General features: G+C 36.2%; 1 protein-coding gene and 1 non-coding gene across 11 annotated transcripts in view; both read right to left on the bottom strand.

The window, feature by feature from the left end:
* The window catches only part of ZMYM4 (zinc finger MYM-type containing 4), a 155,999-nt gene that overhangs the window by 67,172 nt on the left and 69,475 nt on the right, over nucleotides 1-19,352 (bottom strand). For 5 of the 10 annotated variants that reach the window (XM_060205861.1, XM_060205862.1, XM_060205860.1 and 2 more), the window contains 6 exons: nucleotides 18,187-18,248; nucleotides 17,671-17,841; nucleotides 10,668-10,752; nucleotides 10,200-10,455; nucleotides 2,686-2,860; nucleotides 2,386-2,598 (listed from right to left, as the gene is read on the bottom strand). In XM_060205861.1, the coding sequence (XP_060061844.1) occupies nucleotides 2,386-2,598; nucleotides 2,686-2,860; nucleotides 10,200-10,455; nucleotides 10,668-10,752; nucleotides 17,671-17,841; nucleotides 18,187-18,248 (962 nt within the window). Of the gene's footprint in view, nucleotides 1-2,385; nucleotides 2,599-2,685; nucleotides 2,861-10,199; nucleotides 10,456-10,667; nucleotides 10,753-13,660; nucleotides 14,216-17,670; nucleotides 17,842-18,186; nucleotides 18,249-19,352 lie in introns of those variants that run through there. The other 5 variants (XM_060205868.1, XM_060205866.1, XM_060205867.1 and 2 more) reach the window with 3 other exon arrangements.
* On the bottom strand, nucleotides 9,337-9,398 carry LOC132532532 (U7 small nuclear RNA). The gene has a single exon (XR_009544479.1). It is a non-coding gene; the product is annotated as a U7 small nuclear RNA (small nuclear RNA).

Raw genomic sequence — 19,352 nt, 5'->3', positions numbered from 1 at the left:
GTCTGGTGCCACATTACGTCAGAGGAATGTTTAGTCTTTATAAAGTAAATCATAAATCTATTATAAATACAAATTTACTTAAAATGAACATAACAAACAAATGTTTTCTTTTTTACTAGGACAGAGAAAAATTGAGGGGTGGGGAAGAAAGAGAGACATCTGCAATTGAAGCTTGTGAACCGTTCCTCCTAGAGGTTGGGAGTGGGAGCTAGAACCTGGGTCCTTGCACATGGTGATTATGTGTGCCTAACCAGGTGCACTACCACCCAGCCCCACATAACAAATCTTAATAAATTTTCCAATCAACATTATTAACAATTTTAGAAGAACTTATTAAAATGTAGCATTCTAAACAAAACAAAAAAAGTCCAGCAATACAGAAGGCATAATAAGCTTAAAAATGGGGGGAGATGACAGGTTGTGTCTGTACATCAACTAAACTGCAAACCATTAAACTCCCCACTAAAGTATATAAAAGAACTAGAAATGCATGGGGCTAGGTGTGGCACACCAGGTAGAACCATAAAAGCTATAGTGCACAAAGACTGGGGTTCAAGCCCCAGTCTCTACATACAGGGGAAAGCTTCACGAGTGGTGGAACAGTGCTGCAAATGTCTCTATGGTCACAATTATGGTTATGTTTCTTTTTTAAATTAAAAAAAAATTTTTTTCTTAAAACAAAAAATGGCAGCCTGGAGTAGTAGTGTCATGTAGGCACCACATGCCATCAATACTGCCACTACTGCTTGTGTCAATATATAAATAAACACTAAAAATATAAAAAGTACTTGAGCACACGTTACAATGCTCAAGGACCCAGGTTTGAGTACCTACTCCCCACTTGCAGGGGTAAAGCTTCACGAGTGGTGAAGCAATGCTGCAGGTGTGTCTCTCTGTCTCTCTTCCTCTCTATCCCCCTCCTTCCCTCTTGATTTCTGGCTGCCTCTATCCAATAAATAAATAAAGATAATTTTTAAAAAAGTTCTTACCAGTCTTTCAGGTTTATAATTGTTAAAATCTATTATTTGATCAAATCTTACTAATAGAAATATAATACAAACCAGCATAAGATATTTGTTATATAGAATTCATCCAATTAGGCCTCAACAAATAACATCAATTTACAAAATAGGTAAGCCATGATCATTTTTTACTATTTCATATAGAAAAAGGAAAACCCTTTACTGATAAAATTTTAATTTTCCAAAATGCAATTTCAACCATAAAAGTTAAATTTAGGGAATAAGCAATGTGGTCAGTGACATAATTCACTTGGTAGTGTTTCAGCTTTGTCACACACATGACCCAGGTTCAAGTCCAGCTCCCATCACACTAGAGGAAACAGTGGTGTTATGAATCTTTCCCAGCATCTTTGTCTCTATGACTCCATCAGAAAAGGTTGGCCTAGAGCAGCAAAGTCCAGGTGATGACTAGCAGGAAAGAAAGGAGGGAGGGAGGGAGGGAGGGAGGAAGAAAAGGAAGGGCAAGCATGCAATGTAAACATTATTTTGTATTTGTGAAAAATAGCATGTATGTATATATACATACAAATAAGTTTATTTGAAAGTTAAAATAACATACACCAAAAGGATGAGATTAGGTATCTCTGGAAGATGTATTATTTTCTTCTTTGTACGTTCTTACATTTCCCTATCACTGTAAGTCCAGAATCTACCATAGGAACACTGCTTGGGCCACAAAAAATGTGGTTTTGTTTTTGTTTTTTGCCTCCAGGGCTAACGCTGGGGCTCATGCCTACACTACGAATACACTATTCCTGGAGGCTACTTTTTCCTTTCTGTTGCCCTTGTTGTTTATCGTGGGGGTTTTTTGTTATTATTATTGTTGTTATTGCTGTTGTTGTTGGATAAGATGGGGGGAGGGGGAGAGACAGAGAGAGGGAGAGAAAGATAGACACCTGCAGACCAGACCTACTTCACAGCTTGTGAAGCAACCCCCCTGCAGGTGGGGAGCCTTGGCTCGAACCAGGATCCTTACGCGCCATGTGTGATTAACCCACTACGCTACCCTCTGGCCCCACAAAAGATTTTTGTTAAGTCATCACTGGGATTTCACTGTTCCAGGCAGACTTTCCTTTTTCCAGGTAGGAAAACCTTCCTTGAGAACAATGAGAATCAGGCTCAAGCCTGAGTCATGAGTGTGGAAAACTCAGTTCTTCATGCTTGTTAAGTATAGCACTTTATGTGACCTCCCAGGCCAGTATAAATCTAACATATATTCATTTGACAAATTCTATTTATATATAAAAAAGTACTGACTAAACTACTGAAGTGACTTGTGACAATTTTTCCGTGAGTACCACCAAAAAATGTTAAGAGCTCCCTGTAATAAGCAAAAACATAATGATCAAATAGGGTAACATACCTGCTTGTAAGCTGTGATACACGCTGAACTACAAAATTTCTTAGACTGTCCCTCTATCTGAAGCATGTGGCACTGCCCAGAGCCACTGTAACAATAACCCCCACAGTTCTCACAACAATTCATAGTGAGGTTGTTAGCAGAGCGAAACTTAGAAAAGCAGGCATCACTGCAAAGTTTATGTACCACATTCTGATAATTAACTTCATGTCGAATCTAGAAATTAAGAGAACAGCAATGAGCTTACTCATCAAAAGTAAGGCTTTTGAGACTCTACCCCAATAAAATAAAAAGATAACTTACAACAGCATTCTTTTGACACATACTACATTTGGTTGAAATGCTATTCGTATGTATGGTAACAACTGGTTTTCTTTTTAGCTCATAGGTTGACAAACAGGATTGACTGCAAAAATCTTTACTAGCGGCGGTATTTTCAAACTGGGCACTGATCACATCCTTTGGATTTAAAATGTCTCTAAAAATGATAACAGAGCAAAGTTAGCTATAAAATAACTTACTTTTTTTCCATTTGTAAACTAGTAGAGTAAAAAGAGGTGATTATACTGTAAGGAAAAAGCAGCTAGGGGCTGGTAAGATACTATAATGGTTCTGCAAATAAGACTTACATGCCTGAGGCACCAAATATCCCAGGTTCAATCCCCAGCACTACTAGTAAACTAGAGTTGAGCGGTGCTCTGATAAAAATTACAAGGAAAAGAAGAACATATATAAATCAGAAAACTTGGACAAACTAGCAAATTGCTTTGATTCTAAAGGGTTATAATTATTATTATTGTTTACTTTTTTAAAAAAAATTATTTAACCAGAGCACTGATCAACTCTGGTTTAAGGTGGTGCAAGGGGTTTAACCTGGGATTTCGGAGCCTCAGGCATTAAAGTCTCTTTGCATAACCATATGCCATCTACCCCATCCATCCCAGTAATTTTCGACAAAAGGGAATATGTAACCTACATATACTTCACAGAATTCTTTCTTTTTTTTAATTTTATTTATTTATTCCCTTTTGTTGCCCTTGTTGTTTTATTGTTGTAGTTATTATTGTTGTTGTCGTTGTTGGATAGGACAGAGAGAAATGGAGAGAGGAGGGGAAGACAGAGAGGAGGAGAGAAAGACAGACACCTGCAGACCTGCTTTACCGCCTGTGAAGCAACTCCCCTGCAGGTGGGGAGCCGGGGTTCAAACTGGGATCCTTATGCCGGTCCTTGTGCTTTGCGCCACCTGCGCTTAACCCGCTGCGCTACAGCCCGACTCCCTCACAGAATTCTTGTAAGGTTAGTATACTGTATCTCAAAACTAAAAGATATGGGGTCCTAAATTTAATCCCAGGTATCACATTTGCCTGACTAATGCTCTGGGGTTCCCTCTCTTCTCTCATAAATAAATAAATAAATAAATAAATAAATAAATGGAATACAGAACCAGTAGTTAACATTCATATTTCCAGTAGGTGGGATTATGAGACTTTAATTTTGTGAGTGCTTCAGTATTTTCAAAATGTTCTTTAGCAGCAGAGGAAACAGCTCAACCAAGAGACTTCAGTGCTTGACAATCAAGCCCTGCCTGGTGCCATGGGCTCTGGCTTTTTTCTAGCTCACACAAAACTCGCACACACATAGAACAATTCTTTTTTCAGTTTTATTTTAAAACTTACATTTGGAAAAATTTTAAACCACTGTCCCTATCTTTTATCAATAAAAATACATTTCAGGATCTTGGGTCCATACTCCCAGAGGGTTAAAGAATAGGAAAGCTATCAGGGGAGGGGATGGGATATGGAATTCTGGTGGTGGGAATTGTGCAAAGTTGTACCCCTCTTATCCTATGGTTTTGTCAATGTTTCCTTTTTATAAATAAAAAAATAATAATAATAAATTTCAGGGCCAATAAGATAGCTCACCTGACTTGTCATATGCAATGAAGGAAGTTTGGTTGCTATCTTTCCCTCTCTCCTGCTGTCGCTATCTGAAAAAAGTCAGCTCAGAGTAATGAAGTACAGGTAATGATATAAAATAATCATTTCAGACTATACACTGTGGGGAAAATAGCACACTGGTTATGCTTCAGACTCAGGTTCCAGGTTCAATCCCTAGCACCACTATAAACCACAGAGCTGAACAGTGCTCTGGTTTAAAAACACAAAACAACAAAACAGACAAAGAAAAAAACACTCAAAATATGCACTATATATTCCACATGATAATTTGCATATTTAAATAATTAAATGTGCAGGCACTAGTGGCAAAGGCAGCAAAAATTAAAATCCTAAAAATTAAGCATCACTACCATTACCATTACATTACACTCCTTTTTAAAAAATACATTTATTGGGGGTCGGGCAGTGGCGCAGTGGGTTAAGCGCATGTGGCGCAAAGCGCAGGGACCGGGGTAAGGATCCCGGTTCGAGCCCCCGGCTCCCCACCTGCAGGGGAGTCGCTTCACAGGTGGTGAAGCAGGTCTGCAGGTGTCTTTCTCTCCCCTTCTCTGTCTTCCCCTCCTCTCTCCATTTCTCTCTGTCCTATCCAACAACGAATTGCGTCAACAAGGGCAATAATAATGGCCACAACGAAGCTACAACAAGGGCAACAAAAGGGGGGAAAAAATGGCCTCCAGGAGCGGTGGATTCATGGTGCAGGCACCGAGCCCAGCAATAACCCTGGAGGAGGAAAAAAAAAAAAAATTATTGGGCCCAGGTGTTGGCACACTTGGTTAAGAGTACACATTACAGTGCACATGGTCCTAGGTTCAAGCCTCTGGTCCCCACCTATAAGGAGGGAAGCTTCACAAGTGGTGAGGAAGGAATGCAGGTATCTCTCTATGTCCCCACTCCCTCTCAATTTCTCTGTCTCTAATAATAAAACAAATACAAATATTAAAAGAGCTTTCTAAAAAGTACATTTACTTATTTTGCTAAGAGAAAGAAATTGAGAGGGAAGGAGGAAGGGAGAGAGAGAAAGGGGAGGAAAAGGAAGGAGAGAGAGACCTGTTTGATCACCTGTGAAGCTTTCCCCCTGCAGGTGGCAACCTGGGGCTTGAATCTAGGTCCTTGTGCACTGTAATGTGTGTACCCATCAGATGCACCACCACCACCTACAATCCCCATCACACTCTTTATCCCACCTCTAAACCTCTCTTTCTACCTAACAATTCATCACATTTTTTCTCTAAATAGTGACAGAGAAAGCAAAGAGGAATAAACAAATAAATAAATAAATAAATAAAATTTAAAAAAGAAAGAAAGAAAGAAAAAAGGCAGAGAGTGAAAGAGACCACAGCATCAGAGCTTCCTTCGATATAAGAGTGGAGCTCAAACCTAGGCCATACACATGACAAAGCAACACACAATCCAAGTAAATTATTTCACCTGCCTTCAACAGATGATTTAATGAATAAGCAAATTAATGAAAATACCTTAATAAAATTCTCTAAATGCACTTACTCCCATAAGAAAACACCTACATAATAATGTGTGTAGTAATAAATAACACCACATAAAAGTGTGACAATCACTCCTGTATATTAAAGACTGTACGAAGCAATTTTTAAATAAAATTATTTAAAATATTTCAACTTCAGTAAAAGATAATAGTAAGTATGAGAGTCATCAGATACTGTGCTCTATACCTCATTTCCTTTTCTATTTTTTTTATTGCCGCCTGCGTTATTGCTGGAGCTTGGTGCCTACAGTATTATGAATCTACAACTCTAGGGGGCCTTTCTTCCTTTCTTTCTTCCTTCCTTCCTTCCTTCCTTTCTTTCATTGGAGAATTGGAGAGGCCAAAGAAAAATAGAAGGCAAGAAGATGTAAAGAGGGAGCAAGAAAGAAAGATACTTTGCAGGCCTGCTTTACCATTCACGAAGCTTTGCACCTACCTACAGGTGGGTATCAGCCATTCAAGCCCAAGTCCCTGCACATGGTAATGTGTGCTCTCAACCCAGTAAACCACAACCCAGCCCTCCTACCTCATTTTCTATTCTTTTTTTTTTTGCCTCCAGATCTCTTGCACACGTGGCATAAAGTGCAAGGACCTGCATAAGGATCCCGGTTCGAGCCCCCAGCTCCTCACCTGCAGGGGGGGGAGGTCACTTCGCAAGCAGTGAACCAGGTCTGCAGGTGTCTATCTTTCTTCCCCCCATCTTTCCCTCCTCTCTCCATTTCTCTCTGTCCTATCTAACAAAGACGGCATCAGTAACAACAACAATAACTACTACAACAATAAAAAAACAAGGGCAACAAAGGGAAAATAAGTAAAAATTTTTTAAAAGAATATTATGCAAAGTATTTCATGACAAAGTAAAAAAGAGAAATAAACAATACAAAAAAGAAAACAAACAAACAAGCAAAAAACTTGCTGGGGCCAGGAAAGTCCACCCAATAGACTGTACACTTTATCATACTTTACGACCAGTTTTCAAGCACCCAGCCACCACATGGGAACATCATGCAAAAGGGAAGCTTTCCCAGTAGTGGAATAGTGCTGTGGTGTCTCATCTCCCTTTTGCTCTCTGCAAAAAGAGGAATCTGCAGGCATGAAGTCCCAGCAAAAACCCTGACAGGAAAAAAAAAAAAAAAACTTAATGATTTTAAGAGCTGAGAAGATTGTTCATGGGTGCCAGGTGGTGGCATACCATGTGAAGCGCACAAAGTATGGGGCACACAGGACCTGTGAAAGGATCCTGGTTCAAGCCCCTGGCTCTCTACCTGCAGGGAGGTTGCTTCACAAGTGGTGAAGCAGGTCTGCAGGGGCTTTTCCTCTCTCCATATCACCCCCTCCCGTATCAATTTCTCTCTGTCCTATCAAAAGGAAAAAAAAAAAGTATTCACCTGGTAAAGCATACATCTTGCTGTATGTGAGATTCTACTGGCACCACAGAGAAGCAATACTAACAGCACTGCGGGAATTCCATGGATGACAAAGCGATACTGTATGATCTTTCATCTCTCTGCTTGCCCCCCTCACCCAAAACAATAATGAACAAAACCTTGGACCAAAGAGGTCACTCAGCAATAACACAGAGACACACACAACCTGGGTTCACTACCCCACACAAAAAACAAATTACATGTACTACACCAAAGTAAAGGAGGAGATCCTAGGTGGTGGTGGCAGAGGTGGGGTGGGGGGCATTAAGGGTGTTATGTGGAAAATTGAGAAATTTTACATATATGCAAACTCCTGTACTTTATTGTCAACTGTAAACCATAAATTCTTCCCAGCAGAGGGGGGGGGAAAGCCTTGGACATGTGTTAAACTTTAGGACTAAAACCAATACATACATATTCTATCATATTATTATTGTAAAGATTGCTATGCTAGATATAATTTTCTAGTTTTTATGTAATATTCACCTTAAAAATTGTTGTTGAGGTGGTCAACAAAAAATTATGGGGGGGACAGGTACAGTGTCTTTCCTTCTCTGTCTCCTCTTAACCCCCCCACGACCACACACCTTTTATATAAAAAGGAAAGAGAGACAGAGAGGAGAGAGAGAGATTAGGAGATAGGGAGAGAATGGCCACTAGATACAAGGGAGATGTGCAGGCACCAAGTACAATAATCCTGATAGCAAAAAAAAAAAAAAAAAAAAAAAAAATTCTAAAACTAAAACTTAATATTACAATTTTTAAGTTGATTTAATCATACAAACTGATAATGACTATACTGGAACACAGCAATTATACATATGGGGCCAGCAAAATACTGCATTGTCAGAAAAACCATGATGTATTTTGTATAGAAAAATGTCATGGTTTTCCTACAACCCAATAGCTTCTTTGGATAATGCACTGCTGTACCATGCATTCGACCCAGGTTCTAACCCAGTCCCTAACACACTGGAGGAAACTGGTGCTGGGCCCTCTCTGGCAAGTATACAGACTCATTCGTTCATTTTCTCTCTCTTCTTTCCTTTTTATCTCCCTTTTGCTTTCTTTTAATTATCATTCTTTTAACCCACCACCACTCCTGGTGGCCATTTTTATTTTATTTTTTTATAGAGACAGAGAAATTGAGAGGGAAGGGGAAGACAGGAGATAGAAAAAAAGATCCATAGGGAGTCAGGTGGTAGGACAGTGGGTTAAGCATAAGTGGTGCAAAGCGCAAGGATTGGTGTAATCCCAGTTCGAGGACCCAGCTCCCCACCTGCAGGGGAGTCACTTCACAAATGGTGAAGCAGGTCTGCAGGTGTCTATCTTTCTCTCCCCCTCTGTTTTCCCCTCCTCTCTCCATTTCTCTAAGTCCTATCCAACAATGACAACAGCAATAACAACAACAATAAAACAAGGGCAACAAATGGGAATAAGTATTTTTTAAAAAAAGAAGAAAAAAGGGAGTCGGGCTGTAGCATAGCGGGTTAAGCGCAGGTGGCGCAAAGCACAAGGACCGGCAGAAGGATCCCGGTTCGAGCCCCGGCTCCCCACCAGCAGGGGAGTCGCTTCACAGGTGGTGAAGCAGGTCTGCAGGTGTCTATCTTTCTCTCCTCGTCTCTGTCTTCCCCTCCTCTCTCCATTTCTCTCTGTCCTATCCAACAATGACAACAACAATAATAACTACAACAATAAAACAACAAGGGCAACAAAGGGAATAAATAAATAAAATATTTTTAAAAATTTTTTAAAAAAGAAGAAAAGAAAAAGAGATTCATGCAGCACTGCTGCACCATCTATGAAACTTTCCTCCTGTACAGGTTGAACTGGGGCTTGAACTTCACAGGTGTGCCAGTGCCTGTCCTTACAGCTTTTCTTTTTATGTCTCTGTGGCCAGGTGACAATGGGACAGGACTGAGATCAAATGTTTCAGAACAGGAATATTATTCAATTTAATCTGACTTAAACCGATTCTAACAATCAGTCACCTTACAAAGTTAGTTTCAATATCCCTTATTCTCCTTACAGGGATGGGGCTTGGGGTGGGGTGTGAAGGTGTTCAGGAGGGGGCTTTCGAGAACATACTGGAAGAGCTGCCAGGCAAATTCTTAAAGAGCTATAATACTTCAAAATTCCTAAAATACATTATGATGGCCTCATTAAGTCCATAGTTTTTTTTTATATCAGACACTGAAATGAAACTGAAATGAAACTTTTGATAGTCAAAAATATTATATAAGGAGGAATATAACATTCATTAAATGTTAAAAAAAACAACTTTAAATACTGGTTAGACTTAAATATTAAGTATTCGATTTAAGTATTGTTACAATGTAAAATATTGTGGTCATATGATATTCCTAAATGGTTTAGCTTTTTTGGTTTTATGAAGTACTCCAAATAAGTAGTATGTAAAGTTGATTTCAAAACAAACTCTTAGGGAGTTGGGCGGTAGCGCAGCGGGTTAAGCGCACGTGGCACAAAGCACAAGGACCGGAGGAGGGATCTCGGTTTGAGCCCCCGGCTCCCCACCTGCAGGGGAGTCGCTTCACAGGCGGTGAAGCAGGTCTGCAGGTGTCTGTCTTTCTCTCCCCCTCTCTGTCTTCCCCTCCTCTCTCCATTTCTCTCTGTCCTATCCAAAAACGATGACATCAATAATAACTACAACAATAAAACAAGGACAACAAAAGGGAATAAATAAATAAATAAATAAATATAAAAAATTAAAAAAACCCTCTTAATATATGAGACACATTTTTAAAGCTAAAAGCTGAGTACATCATGCCCAGAAAGTGGAAACGCAACCTGTTGATACTAAATAACATTAATTTTTTAAATGTAAATGTAGAAAATTAAGCAATATACAACTAAGAACAAAGCATCTTAAAAGAAAGAAAACAAAATAGGTAATATATAATTCTGCTATACTTTGAGCAACTTGAACAAGTTTTCTTGGTGGGAGGAGGCAGTGGGCGGGCAGGTGGAACTGTATATCCAGTGAGGCACAGTGTGGAGCAGAAAAGCTGAGTAGACCCTTTCCTCTGATAAGCAGTTTGCCCCTTTTGAAGGATTTTTTTACAGCCAGAACAGGAAACTCGAACAGCTGTAGCTGGAACTGAAGGAAGCATTTTATTCATGCCAGATGACGCCAGTGAAGGCTGAAAGCCAGTAGTCAACTGTGGAGCTTAAAAAAAAAAATTGAGAGAGAAAATGTTTTACTTTTTATCATAAAATTTTAAAACGTATTCTTTCTTTCTCTTCTATAAGTAGTGCTGGAATCCAACACTAATTTTGCAATATACAATAGGGGCCATTCTGAGTGGCCTTTTTACTTCCTTTCACTCACATAGGTCAGAATGAACAAACATGATTCATTTATTCACTTCTGTTTCTTACCAAGAGGACTGCCACTGACTGAAAACACAGCACTAATTTTCAGTTCCCCCTCTTGAGTTTTTTGCTGTTGGCCATGACTATACTCCTTTAAGAAAGAAAACAAATTAGTAAGTAGAAGAGAAAAGAATAAAAACAAGGTATCTAAAGAAATTCAGACATTTGAGACATTTTATTATTGCTATATAAGGGTGGAGAGATTACTATGTTAGCATCAACAAAAAATAATAGAAAGAAAAAATATAATTAAAATAAATAAATGTTTGTAAACATTGAAAGAAGCAAAAGATGAAAATAGTTACCTAGCCTATAGTTGTGTCAGTTAAAATTTTGAAATTTATCATGAAATATTTAAAATGACTGTTTTCCTATTATAAAAGTAATACAAGCTCACTATACAAAATTTAGACAAGTATAAATAAGAGAAAAATTCTAATCATATTCTCAGCACCGAAAACCAATCACTGTTATTCTTTTGATATATTTCTTTCCAGCCTTTTCCCCTCCTGTACTTAAATCTTATTTTTTAACATCTGTAATTATATTGAAAATACCATACCTAAGAAAAGATTTTTCATCATTTGAGAGAATATTTCCACATTACTACATATTACTCCAAACTATTGCTAGTGGTTTAATATCTGTGTTTCTTAAATTGACATCCAATAATTCTTCAGGTCTTTAGAAGTACTCTCGAGAGTGTGAGAATTCTGATAGAATATTTTAACTTTTATTTTTATTTCAAAGAACTTCTAATACATGCACATAAATAATCACCACATAGCTGGCTTATACTACGTTTCTGTGCTATTGCTCACTTTTATAATTAAATTAGCGCATTAAGAAAAAAATTGAATATTTAAAAAAGATTAAATATTTAACTCATTGTTTATCACACTAAAATAAGAAAAAGATAGGGCAGGGGTAAACAACATAATGGTTATTCAAAGAGCCTGAGCCTCCAAAGTCCCAGGTTCAATCCCTCTCCCCTCTACACACATACCACAGCAGTGCTCTGGTAAAAAAAAAACAAAAAAAAAAAAACAGTAATGATAATAATAAATAAAATTGTTTAAAAAAAAAAAAAAGAAAAGAAGGTGGTCTGGATTGTGGCACAGTGGATAAAGCATTGGACTCTCAAGATGAAGTCCTGAGTTCCAATTCCTGGCAGCACATGTACCAGAGTGATGTCTGGTTCTTTAACTTTCTCGTGAATAAATAAATTCTTCAAAAAAAAAGAAAAAGAAAGAAAGAAAGAGGAAGAAAAAAAGAAAGAAAGAAAAAGACCTTATTTTTAGATATTTCCAACATTTTTTTTCCTAGTAAGAAGTCTATGTGTGTAAGTCAAAGCTAATTATATGACAAAAGACTGCACAAGGATGACAGTTTAGGTGAGTGAAGAATTTGTCTCCAAAAAAATTAAGAACAAAAACCTCAGTAATTAAAACACAATAGTCTATACATTATCTTTGAAAAGTCAAAAATCCACAATGAACAAAATACCAAAACATTAAATAAATAAGAGTATCAGTATTACTAATTTCTTTTTTGGCCTAGGTTCCAATTTAGTGCTTGTGCAAGGCACAACGTACACTATCGTTTCTCTTGTTTTCACACATTTAGCAAAATCAGTATTGCCATAATTAATGTCTTTACAAGCAATCATTCTCATATTAGGTTATCACCTAAGGAAAGAATCCTTAAAGTGGAATTATTAGGTAAAAAGGTACAAAATAATGACCTGTAATACATAATGACACACTATTTTTTAAAAATTAGTTATATCCACTCTACCAATTGGAGAAAAGGACACATAACAGTTTTTTCCCCACTACTATATCAATTTGCAATTCTTCTACTATCCATTTACCAAAAAAGCACTATAATGCAATAATATTGTAATATTCAGTTAGAATGTCTAACATGTTACTAACATCTCTTTATACTTTGAACCAAAATGTTTATGTACTTGTGTGTTTAATACCAAAAACCTGACAGTTTTCAGTTTTGTAATTCCTTATACATTATAAAGTTCTACTTCTATAGTGAAACACTAAAAAGTAATTTTATAATAGAGTTCTTTAATTTGCAAACCATACCTTTACAACTAACCAACTTTGACTCACATAAGCAAAAGCACCAAGATACCATGTAAATGAATAAATGTGGCAATGCTTTAAAAAATTTATTTACAAAAATAATGTACAGGGGGTAAAGAAAAAGGGGGGGAGAGAGAGAGGGAGGGGGGGAAGGGAGAGAGAGAAGCAGAAGGAAGGCTAGCTGGACTTGACCCTATTGCTTATTTGACAATCCTTGCTTTTAGTCTACATGCAACTTATTTATTTTGATTCATGATGAGTATCTTCTGTTTTTTCAATAACTATGTGACCATCTATTGTGTCATTATCAATCGAACTGATTTTGTGATATCACTGCATGTTGATGAAAAAGAAAATACACAAAATATCTACATGCCTATTTATTATTTTCAAAACTTTAGGACCTGTTACATTTTCGTCAATGCCATACTACAATTGTATCTTAATTTAGGAATAACTGATGTCTTACATTTTAAAAAAGAAGTCTCTCCAAGTTGTCCTTTATCTGACCTATCACTTTGGGTATTTTTTTAAAAGATTTTGTTGCTATTTATTTCATGAGGTATAGAGAGAGTTTCACATGAGATTAAGAGACAAAGAGAAAGGTAAGAGCACCACCACTCTGGTAAGATGCAGCATCAGGAATCTAATCAGGATTCTCAGGAATACATATCCTATGGTCTACCAATAGAACTAGTATGGTTCTACCAATAGAGCTAGTTCCCCAACTGTCACAACTCTCTTTAGTTACTGTAAGGAACAACATATCTTTTTATTGTGTTATGTAACTGGGAACCAAATTATTGATAGAAATATTGCTTTTATGGAACTAAAATTCAACTAGCTGCCCCATTACGCCTTGATAAATTCAATCAATTCTCTAATAAAGGCTCTTACCAGCAAATGATGACAATTTTGTATGCCCTTTTCCATTATTTGTTCTTGTAATTTCTTTAATGTGTATTGGGTCGAAAATCCAACAAGAGTTAAATAATAATGCTGACATCAGTAATTTGTGTTCTTTTAAGTAATTATTAACAGAAGATTTCCATCATTTTACTTTTAAATTCAATGACTGTTATTGATCTGATGCAGATATTTCCTTACCATGATCAAGAGAGTATCTATTATAAGAAATGCATAATGAATCACATGAGATGTCTTTTGGCATCTATATCTACATATCTATATAGTTTTATTTGACTTGTTGATGAAATAAATGTATCAAAATATTTTAGTAGTGACTCACTGTCACATCCCAAATTTCAAATGAAGAAGTGTTTAATCTCAGAAAATTGAAGGGTGAAAAAAAGTCAATGCTTATCAGCATACTTTAGCAGTTCCAGTCATCTCTCCTTTTTGTCTGTGAAAGTTATTACAAACTTCTGAAAAACTCTTTAGTCCTCATCTACATCTTACATATGAAACAGAGTAAAATAAGTGTGTATATTTTAGTATTCTGTTTACATACCACACTGTGTCTTCAAAGCAGAATCATGTTTATATTAGTATTCCTTTAGTAATGACTAACTTTACAAATATTTATTGATGATACAGAAATGTCTAATTAACTTGAGAATTGAAATTCAATTATCTAAGCTTTCAGAAATAAAAAAAACACAAGTGTCAAAACAAAACACTTTATCATATTCTTTATCATAATGAAAGACTGACATCAGTACTCTAAGACAGTGTTATAGAAATGAAGAGCCTAGTTACAAGCCAAGTTAACTTTACATAGAAAAAAAAAAGTTCCAACATTTAATCATCACAGTCAAGACTATACTAGTCATTGTTTTGACAATATGCTCTCCCTTCCTAATCCATTTAAAGTACTGAGAGATTTAAAAATTAGCTCTCCTCTTTTATTATGAGCAAAGAGGGGGGGAAAAAAAACACAAGAATTTAATGTAAGCTTTACTATATGTCTACCTTTTTAGAATCTATAGAAAAGAGAAACCAGGAAAATTAAGGTCACTGGCTATTAAAGATTCTATTTTAAAATATTCTCTTGGCATTCCTTATAAATAACATATTTACAGAGACATTTGGTAGGATAAAAATGATTATGGTTAAGCTATCATCTTTCACCAAATGAGCTTGAATACAAGTAACTTAGCCTCTCTGAATCTCAGTTCTGTCAAATGAAAATGCAGTTAATGTCATCTACTCTATAGTTTTCTTATAGAGGGTAGAACAACACAGTATATGCAAAAGCATCCGTAACTGCAAAATATACTACAGAATTTATTAAAGTAACATGCAGTGGGATTTTAATGAAGAAATAAAGCTGGGAGGCCAAATGATTCTAAGACAGTAAGAGGAAAATGACAATGGATAAATCCAGAAAATAGTAACTGAAGAAATAACTTAAAATAATTAGAAGTAGTTAAATACAGACATTTTGGTACATGGGACAGAAAAAAAACTAAGCCAAAAATGAATTGTGTGAAAAGAAGGAATTGGAAATAAGTTGAAAGTGAAACTATAAGTTGATCAAAAAGCAATTCTGACAAGGTGCCGTGATCTAAAAGCTATAAATTTAACTGACCATAGAAAAACAGTTACTACTAGTAACAGTCAAAAGTAAAAGTTGACCACAGCTGTTAAATCCATAAGCATTTAACAATAACTAGGTTAATGGTCCAGGAGGTAGGAGCAGTAGTTAAAGCATTGGACTCTCAAGCATGATAACTAGGCTAAGAGTGCTGTTTTAGAAACTAATACGTTGAATTTCCCTTTTCTAGTCTATGTGAAATGAATGAGAGTGCACTGTTGAACAGAAAGGCATACAGATTTCCAATCCTCATGGAAGAGAAATACCTAAAAGAATATGACAATGAGAAGGAAAGAAGATAGTTGATGGAAGGGAGAGGAAGAGAGAAAAAATAGCAGAGAGGGGGAAAAAAGGAGAGATTACAAAATGGAAAAATCTAGTATCTATAATTTATGTAAGGTTCCCCTGGAAAATCTCTAAAGAACTATCAAAAGTCTGAACCTTACTTACGTAGTATAGCTAATTAAGAGGTTAAACTTAGCATTACCCAATCAAATTCTAGGATTGCCTTTTGTGAGGTTCAATGTAAAGAATCTTCTAACATTACATTAAAGATACAGTCCTACTTGATTCTTGGGAACCCAATAAGGCGATGGTGAGCCTTTGTGGAAGCTCTGTCCTAAAGACATTATCACACTCTGAATTAGTGTATAACAAATATGCTTAAAAAGGCATTACTGTGTTCTAACAGTTTCATCTTATTTATATTCTCTAGTCAGTGGAACCAGTTTTCAAAAACAAAATCACTAAAAGAGCCTGATGCCCTCTTCCTCAAATGTATTTGACCTTTGCTATAACTAATTTTTTCATTCTCAGGGAAATGTCACTGGGTTATGTACAGAGAGAAAATGGTACCCTGCCAGTATAATGAATTGCTGTGGATTTCCTATGCCTACAGTGGGATATATAAAGATACTAGATCTTCCATGTATAAGGTTGTAGTGTTCTGTACTGTCCCATGAACCTACCCTAGGTATCAGAACATTTCTCTATCTCTGACTTACAAATAGAAGAACTCCTTATTACCTGCTTTTACTAACATGGTTTCACTCTAAATCCTATTCAAATACTTTCATATTTCATTTTCTCTACCATCTTCTTCTTTGCAGTATGCATACTCATACACAACCATGACTACCTGTTGTACAGATATCTTCCACTGAGTACCATGGAATTCTTACTTAGCTGAGTCACACAAATTCTCCTGTCTCTTTACCCTAAAAACAGTGGTTCTCAATAGCACAAAGTCCCCCACCTCCCTAGCAGGGTTAGCAATATCTGGAGATAGAAGTACAATTTTCTAGTTGGTCAAGATCGTGGATGTTATTAAACATCCTACAATGTACAGGACTGTTCCCCCATAACAAATAATCATCTTTGCCAAAATATTAAGTTATAAAACAATGCTCAAACATGCCCAAAAGAAAACTCATTTTCCAATGAAGCTTCACATTATCAGTCCCACTACTATAGTAAAAAGATGCTGAAATGGTAAAGATTTGTCAAGATCAAATGTCATTTCAGAGAAATAAATGAAAGCTATTCTACTCCATCATAGGTAACTACTGAACATAGTATCTTTACCTCCCAGCCTCTGCATTCACACCATCTGTGTAAAGCATAGACCACTCTAATTGCTGCTATTATATATCCATTGCTTGTCCCATTCCTATCTTCCAGAATAATTAGAGCATCTAACACACTTCTTTCTTCCATTTCAACCACTCACTCCAACGTCATTAAATGCATGGATAACTTTGGTGACATCAGGACTTCACAATTACAGAATCTCTCACTTTTACCTACATAACAATTTTGAAGTATTATCTATAATTACTATTGTCATTCACAAATCTCAAACCTAAAGTCCTATATCACTCATTGAGAGCTTCTTTTACTTTCTACCACCTAACCAATGAACTAGTTCTTCAACCAAGTAACACTTCCAAAGAGCATGTCCATTAGCCCAGACCTGATTAGTACTAACTGCACAAAAGGTTTATAACTTTATTTTATATACTCACGAAACTCCATAAATTCTCAACTATGTCTGCTGTATCAAACTCAAATCCTTGGAGACTCACACTTTACCTAATCCTGCATGGAAATGCTTTGTAAACATTACAGAACAGTGGTATTAAAAAACTGAATTACTATTCTGGACGCTTCATCACTCTAGCTCATTCCTTAGAACAATTCTCACAAAATAATTCAAATTGCCTTAGTCTTCATTATGAGTCTCCTCTCAACTTGTCAACTACTTCACTTCTTAATCAAGTACTTTCTCTCTCAAATGAATAATTCATGTGTGAAACAAAAAGAAGGATAAAAAAAAAGGTGAAATGTTTACTTGAGCATTGTCAGGTTCATCTTTAATTTTGTCTAGTAGTCCCTGCTGTGGTGCCATTGCTTTGTCATACTCATCATCCAAAGGTTCTTCTTTAATTCTAATATTTGATGCAAAGGAATTTCCCAGTTCCGAACCAATGGATTCTTTATTGGCAAATGGATAGCTGGAATCCTAAAACACAATATAAAGTATTAATAAATAATCAAATTTAAGTTATTCCTCTTCAGGTTTAACACCGAAAGAAAAGCTCACTGGAAATGAAGAAATGTATTGACATTCATTAGAGCTCCAATGCCTAAAAGTCAATGTGATATATGTCTAAATATCAAATACTAATAGTGAGCTGGGGCTTCTTAGAATATCTCCAAAGATGTCCTTACCCAAATAATAAAGTAGATTAAAAAAGAGAGATTAGCACTCTACCTAACACGTATTAGTTACAGTTAAGAAGGGACACAAAGGAAACTTTGACACTTGCCACAGTTACAGCAATCTACATACACACTGAAAACTTACCCTAAAGTTTGTTTCTGGGGTTTGTGGTAAATGGGTATGTAATGTTTCTTCAACTTGATTAGCTATTGAAAGAAAACAAAACAAAACAAAACAAACACATGTATATGAATAACAAACTTTACAAAGAGTGACCTAAAAAGCTATAATTTGGTAATCATCTCTCTTTCCCAACAAAGATGCTCATTATACTGAATGGGGTCCTGAAAACACTTAAAAGGCAGTTTTTGATCAAAGTAGACAATCTGGCCTCACTTAACTTAATAGAATTTCCTCACATTTTTGCCCTGTTCAAACTAAAGTTATTTTTGTTTACTCATTTCTATGTATTTCATTCAAAGTCCCTTAAATATCTAACCTTTACAGTCTTCCTGACTCAGATCAATTCAAAATTCACTTGTCCTTTATAAAATATTTCCTTGTGTTAGCTTACTTGGATTGGTTTGCCATAAATGTAACCCAGGTTCAAGCCCAGGCCCCACCAAGCTTTGGTGCACATTTATTCTCTCTCAAAAACTGAAATGAAAAAAATGAAATGTGGGCTGGGTGGTAGCACACCTGGTTGAGTGCACACATCACCATATTAAAGAACGCATGTTCAAGCACTTGGTTCCTCCTAGAGGGGAGAAGCTTCATAAGCAGTGAAACAGGCATCTCTACAGATTGCCCTCCCCTTTCAATTTCTTTCTGTCCTATCAAAAATAAATAAATAAATAAATAGTAACAATTTAAAGAAATGAAGTAAAAGATCTCCTTGTCCACTGAACTGAAAATCACTTTTCAGTCTTAAGATTCCCTAAAAGACAGCTTCAGCTATATAAAAGCAATCTAGGATCAGAGATAGATAGCATAATGGTTATGCAAAGAGACTCTCACGTTTGAGGTTCCAAAGTGCCAGGTTCAATCCCTGCACCATCATAAGTCAGAACTAAGCAGTGCTCTGGTGAAAATAAATTAATATAGAAAGTATTATGTTCCTTGAAAACAAATACTCTCCTAATGTTTAATATGCTATATAATAATATGGAACAATACTCAATACTATATAAAAACTGAATATTAAGAGTGAATGGACTGAGTTACACATATTGGAAAATACAGTATGCTTTTGCACAGCCCTATTACAATGGATACTTTACTTATCCTTTTTAGCAATGAGCTGTTCTATA

The sequence above is a fragment of the Erinaceus europaeus genome, chromosome 13 (assembly GCF_950295315.1).
Source record: "Erinaceus europaeus chromosome 13, mEriEur2.1, whole genome shotgun sequence".
Taxonomy (NCBI): domain Eukaryota; kingdom Metazoa; phylum Chordata; class Mammalia; order Eulipotyphla; family Erinaceidae; genus Erinaceus; species Erinaceus europaeus.
The sequence above is the reverse complement of the archived record's forward strand: the minus strand, read 5'-3'. Positions and strand labels throughout refer to the sequence as shown.